The sequence below is a fragment of the Medicago sativa genome, chromosome 8 (genome assembly GCF_051527215.1).
Source record: "Medicago sativa cultivar Bolivia chromosome 8, Bolivia_mono, whole genome shotgun sequence".
In the NCBI taxonomy this organism is placed as follows: Eukaryota; Viridiplantae; Streptophyta; class Magnoliopsida; order Fabales; family Fabaceae; genus Medicago; species Medicago sativa.
The window spans coordinates 89,635,036-89,653,547 of NC_140756.1; the positions used below are offsets into that span (position 1 = coordinate 89,635,036).

Here is an 18,512-nt window from a genome sequence, read left to right on the forward strand (position 1 = left end):
TTGTTTTTTTAAAAAATCTCTTTTCCAAGAAAAACTTTTGTTTATTCTCATAATATTAAATGCAAATTACATTTAATTTTCTCTCTCTTTCATTTTTTCCATAACCAATAGCCAATGAAAATTGTTTTTACATCTTCCTAAAAATTTTTTTTCAAAGAAAACACAAAAAACTACACTCCAAATTCTTATGTTTTAGTTTTTTTAATAAGTGTGATTTTTTTTTTTTGCTTATAATTTGGGACGGAGGGAGTATATATATATATAGAGTCGGAGAGAGTACTTATTTGGTGCATAAAAGTTAGCAAAGTCTAACAAATATTTATTGCACTACTTATAATACATTGAATTAGTAAAAGAAAAACTATTATATTGAATAAATATTATTTCTCATAATACATTATTCATTGCTGGTAACTTCTAGGAACTTTCAAATTTTTAAATTAATGAATCATAATCTTTTTATAAAATAAAATATTTAAATTACAATATGTATTCAAGGTAAAAAGTCGCATAATATATTCATTTCAATTCTTTTCTTTTAGTCAAAATATTATTCCATCAAAAGAAAAAGGGCATGCATTGTTTTGGTGTATAAATCAATAGTGTGGATTATATGTATGGAAATAAAGGTTGTGGAGACATTTGACTTTTTAATGCGTATTTGAACATGTAATATCCCTCTTCTTCGCAGCTTAGAATTTTAATATTTTACCATTAATTTGTTGTGAACACTATGGTAGTTTGAAGATATGAACAAGGGACTCGTAAATATCAAGATATGTGAGAATTTACCTTAATTTTAATGTTTGGTTATAAGATATTAACGTGTAACAATATGCAAACTTCTCCTTAGATGTCACCATAACTTAAAATTATGGATATAAATTAAATTTACACGAGAGTATGGTTGAGAGTCTCACATCAATTAAATGACATATTCTTTATCTTACAAATCAATTTTATAACATTTGAGTTGAAGTAACCCGAATTCTTATAAAACATGACTTTTAATAGAGAATTACCCGCCTCTTCTTATAAACATGTTAAACCCATTCTTAAATCTTTATTGTGCGAGTCCGAGTTCTCTTCCCTCCCTTTAACCAAAAGGCTGACATGACATTGAAAGGAACAACGTTGAATCTCTAATGATCCACATTTATCACCAACTGCTTTCACAAGAATTGTTTTATCTCAAAAAGACAAAAAATAAGACACTACTGTTTTTATGTCTTTAACTTCAAAATATTGAGATACAAATCGATAAAGATTATCCGGATCTACGGTTCCACAAGCATTGATTTGATTGAAACTGAATAGTGTGAACCATAATTCAAAACTTCAGACAAAAAAAGCCATCTCAAAGGTACTCAACATGGGGCCTATTTTAAGTACCAGCGAAATACATTAGAATTGTTAGCTAGTACCCAGAAGAACAAACAACAGATGATCATAAACATGTACAAAGGAAAAAATATTATACTTTTTTTTAGGGACCAAGGAAAAAATATAATACTTATCACCAAATAATAATAATAATAACAACAACAACATCCATGGCCAATCAAGACAAATATGAAGCATAATCTAGTCAAACAAAATTTCTAAGCGTTTAGAACAATGGGTACAAAAGTATTTCCTCTTGATCTGAAAGCACATAGGTAAAAAGCAGAGCTTGGATTGAACCTCAACATCCATGGCTTCAACTCTGCCACCACAGTAAGGACAAGAACCAGGTGCTTGTTGTCTTCCCAATTCCTTCTGCTGTCTCTCACAAACGTAAGACAACCACATTTTTCTCATCCTGCTACAACTAACTCTCTTTTTTCCCTCCGTTTTGACGATGCTTGTGTTTGATGTGTTGTGTTATTTGTGGGGAATGTAATGCAAGAGGAAAACAGTGTGTCTCAATGTTACTATGGGCATAAACTGAACAGTTTCCTTGTATTTATAGACGAGGGGCAATTTTCATGCATTCTTTCGGACTTCCTCTAAAGATGAAATCGTAATTCTAAAATATTATAATGATTAAATAAATTTTTTAAGTCCTTACAAATATATCTCTCAAAAAAAAAAAAAAGTCCTTACAAATATATTTTTCCAGTCTCGTGTGTGTATATAAGGGAAAAAAAAAAAAAGCTGATTCGCACCTTTTAACAAAAATTGTTAAATGTTTTGGTGAATATAACTTAGTTGAGTATTGGGATTTGTAAGGGTAACTTGGTTGAGTATTAGGATATGCAAGCGTCGGTGTTCAAACACCAGATTTTTCCTTTCTTTATTTTAAAAGGTCAATTTTTAATGATTAGTCAACTTGACCAAAATAAATTAATAATATTTAAGGTCATTTAAATTTTTCGTAGTAACATAAAATGTTTTTTTATTCTCTAAATTGAGAACTTATTTTATGATATTAAAAGAGTCATTGAAAAATAAAATATAAATTAATTAAAGACTATTTTTTTAATAAAATAACATAAAACATGGCAGATTTAGTTAAATTTTGCTTATATTTTAGACCGTAAAATATGATTTTTTTTGTTATTGTTTATATTCAAGAGCTGAGGGGGTAATACTTTTGGTTATTAGTATCAATAAAAAAAAATTATTGATCGCAAATATATCTTTTTTTCTTTGTTTTATTTTATATTTTTTGTAAAATTTGTTCATGTTGCAATTTGCAACGGGTCTCCGAATGTGTAAATTTAATTCCTATGCAACTCATATTTATCTAAAAAAAAAAAATAGATTTAAAATGTCAAATGAATTTGGTCTAAAATTTAGACTACAAACATTTGACCTTTTAAATCCATTTTATTTATATTTTGTTATGGAAAAAGTATTATGGAGACATTAAACTCTAATGACCTTCCTTAAATTAAAAACTCTATTGCCTTTTAGTAAAAAAATCATATTTAATTCATTATAATTTTTTTACAAATAAATCATTATAATTTTCTTGACCAAAAAAAATAATTATAATTTTACCTTGCATATTATTATTATTATTATTATTATTATTATTATTATTATTATTATTATTTACTAATATATTTTTATTTCGTTTTTTTTGTTTTGTTTTGAAAATGCCAAAAAATTTACAATATTTTTGATTGGAGGGAGTATATATATATATAACCAACAATCAAAGCACGATAAATGCTAGGATTCGAAAGTTACAAAATTTACAATATACTCCCTCTCTTATCTTTTTGTAGTTTTACACAATTATTAAGGAAATAATTAGTATTGTTGATTTTAGTGATAACATATGTATCATTTACTAAAACACTCTTATTAATTATAGTTAATAGAGTAATTATAGATAATTGAAATACAATATATAAGCGTATCTTAGTGGAAAAATAATAATAAATATTATATTGATATTATAAAAGGGACCCCGACAAAAAAAAAAATCTGAAAATCAAGTCCTAAATCATATAAAAAGTCCTTAGATTTAGACTTAATTCCTATATGAATATGTTAAACAACCATATTCATGACCCACATAGTTATGATTTTTCTAACTAGCCGAATTATACATCAACCAAATAGCATGAAAGCATTCACTCACGAGGTATTTTTCCATGGTCACAACATCAAATCAATAATGTTTGGACACACACACATAAAAAGATTCTTTTCAAAATATTCAATCATTTTTTTTTATTAATTTCCTCCTTATTATTAAAAAAATACTTCTTTATATGTGTGTGACCAAACACTTTTTCTTTGATCATGTGAACTTCACTCACTTTTTACCGCGAGGAACCAACATGTGAAGAAAATTGCTGTTGACACATATGATAAGGCTGAGACACACGAGTAAAATACGCTTTTGTTCCCTCGGCAGTTAACTGTCGAGGAATTCAAAACCGGCTGCAGTTAACTGCCGAGGAAAACCTCGGTAGTTAACTGCCGAGAAATATGATTATGCAGACAGCGGGTTCTGCATAATTGTTAAGCATTTCCAAGCCATTTTTCGGCCAGTTTTTACCTGTAATTAAACTAGAGCAGTTCCAAAGGCAATATAATTCATACAACATTTAAAGATATTTACAATCTAAGATGCACCTTTGTTTAACATTTGCTTGTACATGAAAGTAACAATTCATTGCATAACTTTCCAGGAAAACAATTACAACCGCTTTCATCAAAGACCCATCCGTGTCAGTAACAATCACCTTAGGCATATTACGCAACATTTTTAAAACCCAAACAAAGTTTTCCTCTTTCTCATGTGTCACAAATCCAAACCCAACCGAATATGTTAAATCGGTCGAAGTGACCCCAACTACCTCAAACATTGACATCTTGTACATGTTGGTTTTGTAGGTGGAGTCCATAACCAAAACTGTTGGAAAATTGTTAAACAACTTAACAGATGTTGGATGAGCCCAAAAGATATCTTCGATTGTAGTACTTTCACTTTGCGTTCTTGAGTAATAAGTATAGTTGTGCTCCTTCAACTTCGAGATTAGATATTGCAACGGCTTCTTGTCTCCTCTATTTGCATTCCATATTTGTTGACGTTCATTGTACACTTGCTTCACATTTGTCATGCAATGTGGTCTTTTGTTCTTCAAATGTATCAAAATATTTCTTGGAAGCATCTTGCTTTTGGTCAAGTCACATACAATCTTCTTGTCATCCTCCTTTAATCTACCGGCAAGAATGTGTCATTCTAAAGCCGGCTCCATCGCATGGTTGTGAACTCCATTAAGAATGTTCAATCCCCATTCCTTTGTTTGCTTACTTTGATATCCACTAATCATGAACAAGCACCCACATTTTCTTGAGCCCGTTGTCGCATGCTTCGGTTTTTTTTTTCGAAACTTTGTGAGCACCACTCCTTTCACACACTAGGCACAACATTGGATTGATCAAGCTTGATCTTTGTGTAACAATTTTAAATCCCGCCTTATTTGCTTGATGACGTGCCCACTCAAGCAATTCTTCTCTATCTTTCCACTTAACGTCATCTGAAAAAAAACCTAGCCGTGTCAACTTCGTGGGCTTGAAGTGGGAGGACGCCGGAGCCAACATATTTAAAAGCTTCAACATGGACGAAAGCTCCATCAATGTTTGGTTTGGCTTCAACCTTAGGCGGTTTGACATCTCTGAAAATTTCGACAAAATTTGGTTTTGTCTCTCCCGGAACATCTTCCGCGTTCTTTACCATTACTATAATTAAACAACACAAAAATATGAATTAACAACTAACTAATGCATAAACATCAATGCCATGATGAATTAAAAAAAAAAACAAAAAAAAAACAAAGAATTTTTTTTTGAAAATATGGCAGTAGCTGCCATTTTTTCATTGTGAAAATTTTCCACAAGTATTTCTCGGTAGTTAACTACCGAGGTTTTCCTCGGCAGTAAACTACCGAAATTTACTTGGGTAGTAAGCTACCGAGGTTTCCCATGACAGAGTTCTATGTAACTGACGTAAATACCCATAACAAAACCAAAAAATAAACCGATTAAAATGCTTAATACCTGTTTTTTTACGTCAAAAGTGTGTTGATACCTCCTATGCTTGATGCTTGAATGATTTTGGAGCACGATTTGATGAAAAAAATATTGGATTTGGGGATTGGATGGAAGTAGTATGGAAGTTGATGATGAAAATAGTGTGTATGGGGAGCAGGTGACTGTTTCATCTGATGAAACATATTTCTCGGCAGTTAACTACCAAGGTTTTCCTCGGCAGTTAACCACAACCGGTTTTGAATTCCTCGGCAGTTACTGTCGAGGAGACAAAAACGTATTTTACTCGTGTGTCTCAGCCTTATCATATGTGTCAACAACAATTTTCACATGTGAATTGTGTTGCCATCACATTAGGAGGATAACAACTACCTAAATACTACATCTTTATACATTTGATTTCTTATAAAAAAAATAACAAAAATAATGACATTTGATTAAAGGTGTAAAATAAGGGGTCTTGTTAACAAGTGTCTGGACACTCATTAAACATTCTAAATTAAGAAATTATTCTTTAAAAATGTTAAATTTTCAATTTTCAATACATCGATTACACAAACTTTCATAAATAGTTTCCATTCACAAATAGTTTCCATTTAAAGTATTTAACCAATGCGGTGCCCGGACACTAATTAACATTTCCCCTCCGATAAGAGCAAGATATGATTAATTAAGGTTGGATTTCTCAACTGAAGACAATTATTTGAATATTTTGTTTAAAGTTGGAAGCCCAAATTTGATACAGGTGTCTTCTCAATCTTGTCTTAACCTGAATTCAATTCAAAAAAGTAGTAGAGTTTTCGTCCACACAATCTTTCTCTTCCAGAACCTTCGTTTGTCTGAGTAGTGATCACAGTAGTAGTAAATCGCAGTATTCACTCTTCCTCCTGAAACTGCTCGGAATCATCATCGAGCAGTTTCAATTCCGATGCAGATGAATTCCATTGAACTCATCTGATTGATTCTTCTTCAATCATGTGGAACTCTTTCTGGCGGCCAAGAGATCGTTTTTCCCTGGATCAACTCCGGTAAAATCATTCGCACTCAATTTCATTCAAATTCTTTAAATTAGGTTACTCCTAGTTCAATTTTCCACGAATATTCATCATTGTGTTGCTTCGTTGTGGTTTTCACTTTGCAGTTACTTAACTGATCAATTGACAAAAGTTCAAGTTGTTAGCGATGTTAATAAGGTAATGTAATTAATTAATTTACCTCATGTTGCTTGCAAATTTATTCGATTTGAATTGAGTAAACCACCAAATTTGTCCATGACTTTGTAGGGTGCTCTCAAATAGGTTACTGAAATTCTGAATATTTCAAAATATCAAATTATACTCATATTAGTCCTTCACAAAGTTAGTGACCAAATTCGTTAGAAATGTTAGAGATCAAATTGATAGAAAATGGTTAAATATAGGGACCGAATTGATAGTAAGTGGTTAAAATATAAGGATCTAATTGATAGTAAGTAGTTAAATTTAGGGACCAACTTGATTGTTTAATAGAGTCACTGACCAACCCCAGAGGTTGGCCTAGTGTATAGGCTTGGGACCAAGGAGTGTGCTTCTCTATAGGTCTAACTCAGGTTTGAATCCTTCGAATAATAACAATTCTTGTGTTGGGCCAGTCCATAGCGGGCCCCATTAGTGGATGGTGGGATTGGTCCTTGGATTAGCCGGTCCTTGGGCTGGACAATCAGTTTCCAAATTAATAAATAAATAGAGTCAGTGACCGTTTTGAAATATTCATAATCCCAGGGACCTATTTGAGAGCGCCCTGTAAAGTTAAGGACTAATTTGATGGTTTATTTGATTTGAGTTTGAATTTTTTGTCATGGTTATCTCAAATTTCTCAATTCTGTCATCTGTGAAGGATTTTGTTATTGAGGCTCTGAGATCAATTGCGGAGTTGATGACATATGGCGATCAAAATGACCCGAGCTATTTTGAGTGAGATTTTTATCATTGTTTGTGTTCATTTCTGTAATTTTTGTAGTGCCTGGAAGTTTATTGTATCGTATTGTATCCCTGTTTTATGGCAGATTCTTCATGGAAAAGCAAGTCATGGGCGAGTTTGTTCGTATTCTAAAACTTAGCAAGACTGTTAGTGTTCCTCTTCAGTTGCTGCAAACAGTTAGCATTTTGGTCCAGAATCTAAGGAATGAACATGCTATATGTAGGTTGATTATTTTGTGAAGTTTCCTATATATAATAACAATGTTGATGGTTTAATAACAATATTATTTGCTGATTCTTTTTGTTGCAGACTATTTGTTTAGTAACGAACATGTAAACTACCTGATAACTTATTCGTTCGACTTCAAAAATGAAGAGCTGTTGTCTTACTACATATCCTTTTTAAGGTTTGTTTTAAAGTTAATTACTTAACTGTTGAGTAGTGGTTAATAATTTCACTGTACATGACCTATTTTCCGGGGACATCATGCTGTCGTTGAGTTCCCCTTTGTTTAAAACCTATCAGTTATCTGATTGAATGTCTTATTATTTCTGTAGGGCAATAAGTGGAAAATTGAACAAGAATACAGTTTCACTGCTTGTGAAGATTCGCAGTGTAAGTTCAATGCTCCAAAAGTCCTTTCCTTTTGATTATTTGAATTATAGCTCTTGAGGGAGTCTTGTGAGGCTGTCTTCATAACTGTTGTTTGCTAAATATCATGTTTGTAGCATTGAAATTGTAATGTCAACGAGACTATTCTAGTGGGATTTTCTAGCTGCAGGCTCTTGACTTTATAAGATGGATAAATAACGGTGGTTTTGATTCTTTGAACACACACTCAATCAAATTTTGTGGCTAGGAAAAAGATAAGAAAGGAAGGAGCGGTAAATAAAAGATAGAAATGGATTGAAAACTTGTTTTTAATGGATGACTTTTACACAAACCTGTTGGAAGTTGGAACATTCTTAGTTTTCATGTTTCAGTTAAATCTTTTGAGCTCATTAATTTTATTTTCACATGTAGTTAATCTTGTGTCCATCAAGTCTTCAAATATAGTTGATCTATTATCTTTTGGCTGGGGAGGAGATAATTCAGCTTTGTTTTTGAGATATCCAAATGTCTTCACCGTGTCTTTCTGTGCATTTAGGGCGAAGTTGTTTCATTTCCACTATATGTTGAGGCCATACGCTTTGCCTTTCATGAGGAGAACATGGTTCGCATTGCAGTACGAGCTGTGACCCTTAATGTTTATCATGGTGAGATTTTATGGTTTCACATAGGTCCTCTTTTGTAATAATTTCCATCTTCCTCATTTCCTTCCTGCACTCAATTTTTGTGATGAGAAAGGTTAAAATTACTAATGCATGAATGCTTTACAATTTTCAGTTGGAGATGATTCTGTAAATAGATACATATCCAGCGCACCTCACAAAGATTATTTCTCAAAGCTGATTTCATTTTTTAGGAAGCAGAGCATGGATTTAAATAAGCTGGTCTCTCATACACTGATGTAAGCAACTTCTTTCTTTTGTATATTTGTTGAAGATTCTCGTGTCCGAAAGATCAATTGTGTTTATTGTATATTGAGACAGAAATCCAGGTCCTGATTCAACCTCTACAATCATTGCTGCTATAGATGAAATTGAGGACAACTTATACTACTTTAGTGATATTGTCTCTGCTGGAATTCCTGATGTTGGTAGCCTAATTACAGACAGCATTCTGATGGTTTTGATATTTCCATTACTTCTTCCTTCTCTGAGGATAGCTATTGATAATGTATGAAACCTCACTTCACGTCCTCGTTACTTCTGTTTTTCTACTTTCATCTTTGTTGAAGAATCTTTTAAAAATATGCTTAGATTATGATTCATATTAATGCAGGACATGCAAAGTGGTGTTGTCACTTCTCTCTACTTACTATGTTGCATCCTGAGGATAATCAAAATTAAAGATTTGGCAAATACCATAACTGCTGCTCTTTTTTGTCCCTTAGAGGCCTTTACAAAAAGTTCTGAGGGTAAACTCAATAGCCATATATCTAGTCATGGTTCCCCATCTGAATACCAACTGCCAAATAATGATGATCTTACCAAGTCTGATATAAGACACTCAATGTTTAATGTTCCGCACTCTTCTAGTTCTTCAGGTTTTCATCCAGAAGGTGTTCTCATGCAAAATGATTGTTGCTGTCCAAATTTGTCTTTAAGGTAAAAGCTAATTTTTATTTTTTGGGCTTCAATACGTACATTCTATATTTTATCACTATTTTTAAGTTAGCTTGTCACTAAAACTGGAAACGTTTATGAATATGTCATGCCAGCTCAAACTATACTCGGTTATTGAAATGAAAATATGTAATATTGTGCTCTACATGCATGCATATATGCATATTGTTAAACAGAATGCATTCTTGGCTTCATGTGTAAATCTTTGAGATGGTATTTTATTTTAGAAGTGAAACATGTTTTAAATAAATAAATTTTCTTGGTAACTTGTGTGTTTGTATATGCCTTAGATATATCTTTTTAACATCTTATAATGGTTAAGTTGTTCAACTTGGGTTTTCAAACATTATTCTGATGACATATGTTTAATGTAGGGATGTTTTGCTTGCGTATGTAACAAAAGGAGATGATGTACAAGTTTTGGGTTCTTTGAGTGTGCTAGCAACTCTACTGCAAACTAAAGGTTGTACATCTACACACACATCTAACTGCTTTACTATTGCATCCTTTTCTGTTTACTCAGTAAAGTTTGTTCTTCAGAACTTGATGAATCAATGCTAGATGGCCTTGGAATTCTTCCACAACGCAAACAACACAAGAAGCTCTTATTGGTATGCCCCTTACTTCTGTATGAGCATTTCGCAGCTGACATTTGTTTGCCTTCAATTTATATAATTAATGTAGTGAAGATTGGAGATAAAGACACAATTTTCGTAGTCACGGTATTTTCATGATATACTGAACCTAGACATTTACGCTAAATCTAGACCTAATAGTATGCTTCTTTAACACTTCCACCACATGCTGGTTGAAGCAAGCAGTTACTGGAATGGAAGGTGGTGTGTGGTAATGATGGAGCCTTTGATAGCATCATGTTGGTGAAACTTTAAGGCTGGGCTGATTTGTTGACACCAAAGGTGACCATTTGGGGCCAGAGGCAATTGGTCGATGTGCACCTGAATGAGGGGGAAACCACCTCACGGACATTTGTGTGGGGAGAGAGAGAGCAAACGGTCACTAGAAAAGCGATCATAGGCTCATAGCAGATTTTGAAGTGGACTGGAGTTGAAACACCGTCAACCACAAATATTGTTAATGAAAGACAGCGAGTCCACCAAGTATGTACTATTCTAGGGTTATCTCTCTGTTGCTTCAAGCACCGTATTAAAAAAAGGATTTGACTTTTTTAAAATAAGAGGTGCACTTTATAGGTGTTGAGATATTCATTATAATATGATCTGTTATTATCCTTTAGGACGATGATAGGATCACATTCCTACTTAGATTATATCTCTCTTATATATAAATAGTTGTTCAAACCTTTTCGTTGTGAATGACAAATATTAGGTATTTATATTGGGCTTAATTCATCCTTACAAAACCAACACCAGCTTGTAAGGTGAGGGGTGCCACTCTTTATAAACCCATTTCAGGCCCTTATCTCTATTTAATGTGGGACTTGGGTTTTACTTTTTCTCAACACCCCCCCTCACGAGAAACATTATTGGGCTTGGTACGTGGATATAGATGGTGGGTTACCTGGATCGATGGGCTCTAACACCACATATTACATTGGTCCTAACTCATCCTTACAAAACTAGCTTGTAAGGTGAGGGACTACTCTTTATAAACTCATTTCAGGTCTTATCTCTATTCAATGTGGGACTTGGGTTTTTCCCAATTATAGGTTAAGGTGCAAAGTTATAACTTATAATTGTTGATTGAAAGATCAACTGTTAATATTATAATATCTTCATAGTTATAGGTGCACATTCATAAGTTTGCACTTATCTTCTAAAATGAAAGCTTAGTTTAGAAGAGCCAAATCTTAAGAGAGAGATGAGAGAAGCATGTGTTGAAAATCACCTGTTTTAATCACATCATGATATATGAATGGAAAAATAGTATGACACTATTTTCCTAATTACTGTACATACATCATATTATATCCTATACAAACCCAAGCATTCACGCTGAACCCAGTCCATGATAATACACGTTTCTAACTGATATGAAAGGAACCTATTGCTCATGTAGAATAGAACCTAGTCAATGGATTAAGTTGTGACATTGGCAGAGGGGCAAGGAGACACCTAGCAGGAGGAAGCAAAGAAAGAGAAAGAGTTTTTTTTTTTTTTTTTTTTTTATTTTTTTTTTTTTATAGTCTTCGTACTGATATGAGACGCTCTCTCTGTAAAACGGGATTCGTAAATGACTATTGGTGTGTGCACATATGTTCGAGGTGCATATACGGGGTAGTTGCAAGAGAGGGAGAGAGTGATCTTGTGGCATGTGTACTATGTTTTGAAGAAAGAGTCACCTTTTAGAAAAGAAAGGTGACAAGATAAAAAAGAAATTGGCTTAGGCTTCCTTTATTGCTTGAGAGCTGACTCGTGAGTGGGCTGACCCATATTTACAGAATTCGCTACTCCCCCATGAGAAGCGCGAACCAACCGTGGTGCTTTTTCACACCAATATGTGCAAATTCGTTGTCTAATTTCCAGACGTGACGAACTGGTGGCGGAGATAGAAGTCAGCCAGAAAAACAATGTAGAAAGTGTGGTTTTTGAGTCAAAGTTTTCAAAAGCATGAAAGATTAAGCAGTTCTCAGTAAGCGGGATATAGAAAGTAGCAATTAGATGGGAAAAAAAAATTAAAATGTGTCTGCATAGCAGTGTCAGATGCTTTGGTAAAGAAAAATTATCTCTCCATGTGAATTTTGCATTGCGTAAAGTAAAACAGAAATTTAATTAAATTAAATATATAGCTCTTTCCATTTGTTTTCATTTTTTATTTCATACCTTTGTTATGAAAAACCAGAAACATTATCCAGTCATTTTATTTTTCTTTATGATATTTAATTTAATTCTTTATAATGTGCAATTTCATTTTTTGATTAGCAAAATTTGGTGATAGTGTAATTATTAGTATATCAATAACTTATAAGTATATTACGAACCCAAGTGTACCGACTATGTATACCCCACAAGTACCAGGTACAAAGTGAATTGCAAACCATTGCAAACTGTGTACCATGTACCGAGTGAATTGCAAACCTGGTGACTGTGAACTGACCTAAAGACTATCCGGCTCGGTACACTTGGGTTCAGTCACCAGGACCAGGAGACTATCTCACTGAGTTGGGACTTCATTTCACTTTTAATTTGATTTATTGTTGACATATCATTTGGTTGACATTACATATTGGTGCAGCAAGCTTTAGTTGGTGAGAGTTCGGGTGAAGAGGAACTTTTTTCTCCCAAAAGTAGCTTGACAAGGGATGGCGCTGGTAGTGATATTGATGCGTATCACAAAAAGATAAAGGTTTGCAATTCCTTCTACTCTTCAGTAATCATTGATCTATTTTAATATTCACAACCAATATATAGATTTTAGGTTCTCCTTTTCTTGATGCTAGCTTCTTGATGTTTTCCATGTATCACAGGATCAGTATGGAATATCTTTTCTGTCTTCTGATGTTGGAATTAGCCCTCATGTAAATAGATTTCAGGTAATGTTTGTATCTAGTTGAGGCTTGCTGATATTATTTTTATTTTTTTGTAATAGTTCCTCTCTAGAATGTTACATTCCTTGACTGATAGTGGATATATTAGTTTCTACATAGTTACCGAATTTGCTCAACCTTATTTGAACTACATTTGGGTTGCCCATTCCTATTTGCATTGTGTTACTGGTCTAGATCACTATGCTAGAATGGGACAAGTGATATTCCTGCAGCACATGCCCTGTCTAGGATTTTCAACACAAATATAGCTTTGTTTTTATTAGACAAACTAAACGAAACATATTTGACGAAAATCAGAATTGGGAATGGACTTGGAAGATGCAGACTTGGAAGAACTTGCAGTTCTGCTTGCTCTGGTTAGGTTTTCAAACATGAATTTGGTTTTACTCTTTACAACTATAGAAGGGTCAACTCATAAGCTCAAGTGTTATTCCATCAAGTAAAAAACAGAGATGAAGTGACTGATTCTATTTGCAATATATAATGTAGCTAATAGCCAAATGCAACGGAAGCAGAAGCAGCCACCTCCAAAACATGTTACAGTGGCATAATGTGTCATTGAGCTGACACTACTGCAAGCATAGGGATTGCAATTAAATTTGTAAATCACGAGTGTAGGATGAAATTTCGTGATTGGGGTGATGCTTCAGGGTCTTGATAGTATCTGTTTGGGACCTGGGTGGAAGACAGAGGATGCAAATTTGTGAAAAGGAACTAATGTAACGGAACTGGGAGCTGTACAAAACAGAGTAAGAAGCTGATATGTGAGCGTGAAATAGAGGAAGATAAAGATTAGCACAAAATTGTGGATAGGCCATGCTGGTATAGTGCAAAACACTAATGTGCTAGGAGCTCAGAGAAAACAATGGAAATTAGATAGAAAGAACCAAAAGAGTGGAACTATGTTATTGAAAAACAAAAAGAGTAGACGGGGAATACAATTTACTCCAGGGGCACCTGTTGAAATTTGGGGCCTAACTCATCCTTACAAAACCGGCTTTTAATGAGAGGATTGCCTCTCCGATGTGGGACTTGGGTTTTTCCCAATAGCACCCCCTCACTATAGTATGGATCTCTCCTTTAACTTACAAAGACACGATACCCTCATAAATAAGTAACATTGCTCATGGAAGTCAGCATGATCTTAGTTGTAATTTTTAAGCTTATTACTTATATTTTATGTACCTGAATTTCAGGTCATTGATGCATTGGTGAGCCTTTTTTGCCGCTCAAGTATATCTGCGGAGACACTATGGGACGGTGGTTGGCTTTTGCGTCAGTTGCTTCCTTACAGTGAATCAGAATTCAACAGTCATCACCTTGAAGTGTTGAAAGTAAGAACATGACATATTTCTAAATATATCCTCAAGAACATACAACATTCTTTTATGATTATATAATGTTTACAAATATATAAAAGTTCGCATGTTTTCTTTGTAGCTTAACGTAATATTGCCGGTTGCTATTGTGAAGATATAATAATTACTTTCTACTTTGTAAGATTATCAGTTCAGTAGACCATTTGACGAAGCTGAGCGATTTGAGAAAAGATACCAATACAAATTACACAATTGAATCAAAATTTTACTAACCCTTAACTATGCAAATATATTAGTAATTTAACTCATTAACAATTGACCAACACATAATCGTATATTAGTCTAAGAAACATACGGGTCTTGATATGAATTTACCATTACAATTTGAGTGACTTCCGTTATATCTAACTTAAAAGAAAAGTTATGTTTAATTTAAAATAAAGAAACAGAGACTTGATGACAGAGAGAATACACAAAAATAGGAAAATGTTTGAAAGAAGCCCCTTAACCTTTTATGATTTTCTTTGTAAAAATAATAAAGGTCTGGCTTGAAAGATTGTACTTTTTGATAACTCATCTTTCCTCTTTGCCTCATTTGTAACCACGATCATAGAAGAAAAAGATTTATTTAAGAAAAAACCTTATTTTGCCTCTCCTACTGCAATTATATCAAGTTTCTTCTCTAATAATACAGGTTTCTTACAAGAACTGTGCTTCTGATCTTGTAGAGGAGGTTAAAGGCATCTGGTCCGACTTCCTTATTTCTGTTATATGTGACGAATGGAGAAAGTGCAAAAGAGGTGAATTTATATGATATATTGTTCTGCTTGATTGTTTCTATGTTTGAGAGGTCTAGTTGTGTGCTTGAACTAGAAAATTTTGTAACTGCAGCAATGGAATCATCATCTCCTCCGAAAGAACCAAGCTGCGTGCTTTTTTTGCCACATCCTCATAAATTCTCTTTAGAAGGTATTCTTCTACCTGTTTCAACATTCATATTTCCTAGGGTTGGTTGCCGTTGTTATGGAGTATGAAGAGTAAGTAGGCCTTAAAATGATATCTTTAATGTGCCTACAGATAACACTTCAGAGGGATCATCATTTGATGCGGGAGAAAGAATGCAGGAACTGGTGAAGGTCTGTGTGATTATTTAACCCCTAGCACACAAAAAAAATTAGAATATTGTGTGATTCTTAACTCTGCTTCCTTTCTCATTTAGGTATTTGTACTACTACACCAACTTCAATTATTCACTCTTGGGAGAGCTTCACCTGAGCAACCTCCAATTGACCCTCCTGGTGATCTTCCCGCAAATTGCCGTGCCCAGACTTCTGGGATTGATGTATCCGGCCCAAAGGCGGGCACTGAAATCTGCCTTGGTTAGTCGTCTGAACTGAAGTTTCTTGTATCATCTATATCGGTACTGATTAATTTTAGGTATTTGCTTAGGTGTAGGACATATAGAAGGGTAAAGGGGGGAGGGAAGAAGAAGATCAAGAGATGCTTCGTGTGTGATTGTGTGTGTGGTGCAATGAAATAGAAGGAGCTCAATTGCAAATCATAGTCATAATAACCACCAAAAAATTTAACCAAGTGAGAGAACTAATGATTGACAACAAAGAAATATGGCTTAGACATAGTCATGAGTTACCTGTTTTGAAGTTTCTGTAATGGCTTTTGTCATAAGATTAAAGGATTTTTCTCTCATGCTACATTAGCAAAGCTTGGGCCAATCCTTATTTACTAGTGAATACAGGAACTAATTACATTTTTCTACGGTGCAAGACTATGTGATTTTAAAAAAATACTCCATCCGTCTCACGTGTGTCTCATTTGCGATATGACTTCTTTAGAAAATTATTTACTTATAGTTATACCAATTTTCAATGCAAAATAATATGTTAAGACTACAATATGCTTTTACTTCATTTATTATTTGTCCGGCATATACTTGCATTGCAACTACTTTAATAGATAAGGGTAACATTGACAAAAAGTAATAAATGTTGTATTCATAATATAATATAAACTGACAAATAATTTGAGACAAATATTTCAAATGAGACACATAATATGAGACAAAAGGAATAGTATTTGGAACGGTGATTCTTAAGGCCAAGATGTCAAAAGGGTTACGTGAACTGTATACACCTGACAGCAAGCAACAAAAGAGTGAATTGCTCCTTTTGGAATTTGAAGGAAGCATTGTAGTCTTCTAAGTAATAATTCATTCAGAAAATTACAGTTAAATTTATTTTTGATTTTTTCCTTGGTTGTTATTTTTACTGTATGTCTAGACAATAGTATTTTTCAATTAGATTATGTGTTATTTGTAACTTCTCTTGGCCAGTGGAGAAAAGTTATATGCTATTATCTTGAGTCAGAAATTGACTTGTTATTTTTAAATTTCTCTTATTTTGTTTTTGCAGTTAACGCTGTACCTTGTAGAGTTGCTTTCAAGAGTGGCAAAGAACACCATCTTTACTTTCAAGCAATCTCTTCAGGAATATCTGGCTGGCTTGTTCTTGCAGAAGAACAGCCATCACAGAAGTCCCATGGAATTGTTCGGGTCGTTGCACCTTTGGCTGGATGCAATGTATGTATTGTTATCCACTAATTTTCTTCTTTATTTTAGAGTCAATCCATTTGGTTAGTGGACAATCATGGTACAAAATCATTTTCAAAAATGGCCTCAGCTTAGGAATAAACAGCCCTCAATCGGTTATGGTTATATGTTCGTTGACATAATTTTTAGTATTAGTACTTGGATGGTTTTACTAAACTATTTTGCTTTTAATTCTTTTTTTTTTTTCAAATAATTTTGTTGGTTCACATACAGAATAAATTTTTTAATGTACTTTGCAATATTTTCTTGTATAACTGTTTTAATTTTGTATAATATTCTTATGATTAATATCTTTCCTCGTTGTTTAGCCCAGGATTGATGATACACATTCAACATGGTTACACTTGCGGATCCGGTCATCCTCTTTACCCTTTCTTAATCCTCCTAAATCAAATGACTATGGGAGAATGAAAACAAAAGGTTTGGTTGATGGAAGATGGACATTGGCATTCAGGGATGATGAGTCTTGCAACTCAGCTTTGGCGATGGTTGTCGAAGAGGTTAATTTTCTAAGTGACGAGGTTCATAGAAGACTCAAACCTTTGGTCAACCTTGAAACTGCAATAGATTTATCAAGCTCACATTTATGTGTTCCTGAAGATTCCTCTATTAGAATACTTCCCAAATCATTGTAAGTTATTTTGGCTTGGTTAGTAACTGGTTAGTGTCGCCACCCCTCTGTATATGCCCCCAAAATGTATAACCAGATTTTAGATTAGTAACTGGTTACTGTGTCATGCTAAAAGTCACCCATTCTTTTTGTATACTAGCCTTTCCTTGATCTGTAACTTCACCCCTTCCTCTATCAAGTAAGTTTCGGAACAAATGTAAATATGAGGCAATCTCATAAGGAAAGTTCTTTCTCCTATTTTTAGTATCTTCATTTTTCTTGTTTGGAATGGTTTTTTATTTTGTATACATACATACATACATATACACACACACACACACACACACACACACACACACACACACACACATGTGTGTGTGTGTGTGTGTTGATGCTATATGGAATAATGCAAGCATTTCCTTCCTCCACCCCCAACTGCCCTAAGCTGCTATCTTGAGTTAATGTTCCGATTATTTGAATGTTACTGCAATCACCCTTGTGGTTTTTTTTTAGCCTTAACAGAGAATATATTTTTGTAATGTTTCTGTTGAAACTACCAAAGCTTTTGAAACATTGATGAAGAGATGCGCCAACTTCAAGGATAGACCGTTGAGTTGTAGATTCGTGTGTTATAAAAGCAACTTCACTGAAATTTTCTTTCTTAAAGCAATCAAACCTAAAAAATCTTAAAGCAAAGAACTGAGCATGACAGAAAGCAACAGTAAATACTCAGCATTTTTCTTTTCTTATT

At 33.6% G+C, this 18,512-nt stretch overlaps 2 protein-coding genes across 5 annotated transcripts; one reads left to right on the forward strand and one right to left on the reverse strand.

Annotated features, from left to right (window-relative positions):
- Positions 1-1,283: 1,283 nt before the first annotated feature.
- On the reverse strand, positions 1,284-1,972 carry LOC146903053 (uncharacterized). The gene has a single exon (XM_085734803.1). It carries the CDS (start codon positions 1,798-1,800, stop codon positions 1,585-1,587), a length of 216 nt encoding a protein of 71 aa, XP_085590929.1. The 5' UTR covers positions 1,801-1,972; the 3' UTR covers positions 1,284-1,584.
- A 4,268-nt stretch (positions 1,973-6,240) lies between these two features.
- Positions 6,241-18,019, forward strand: LOC146903054 (protein TRANSPARENT TESTA 9-like). Of its 4 annotated transcripts, none has more exons than XM_085732751.1 (22): positions 6,241-6,521; positions 6,635-6,686; positions 7,369-7,445; positions 7,538-7,671; positions 7,762-7,858; positions 8,010-8,067; positions 8,600-8,708; positions 8,839-8,962; positions 9,045-9,231; positions 9,337-9,472; positions 9,602-9,662; positions 10,055-10,143; positions 10,221-10,291; positions 12,894-13,004; positions 13,126-13,191; positions 14,403-14,540; positions 15,220-15,325; positions 15,417-15,494; positions 15,603-15,661; positions 15,745-15,904; positions 16,955-17,121; positions 17,460-18,019. In XM_085732751.1, the coding sequence occupies exons 1-22, from the start codon at positions 6,469-6,471 to the stop codon at positions 17,784-17,786; spliced, it is 2,460 nt and encodes an 819-aa protein (XP_085588877.1). In that variant the 5' UTR covers positions 6,241-6,468; the 3' UTR covers positions 17,787-18,019. The 4 variants fall into 4 exon arrangements, with proteins under 4 accessions (XP_085588877.1, XP_085588879.1, XP_085588876.1 ...); XM_085732753.1 differs by having other exon boundaries at positions 17,465-18,019; XM_085732750.1 differs by having other exon boundaries at positions 9,337-9,662.
- The last annotated feature ends 493 nt before the right edge of the window (positions 18,020-18,512 follow it).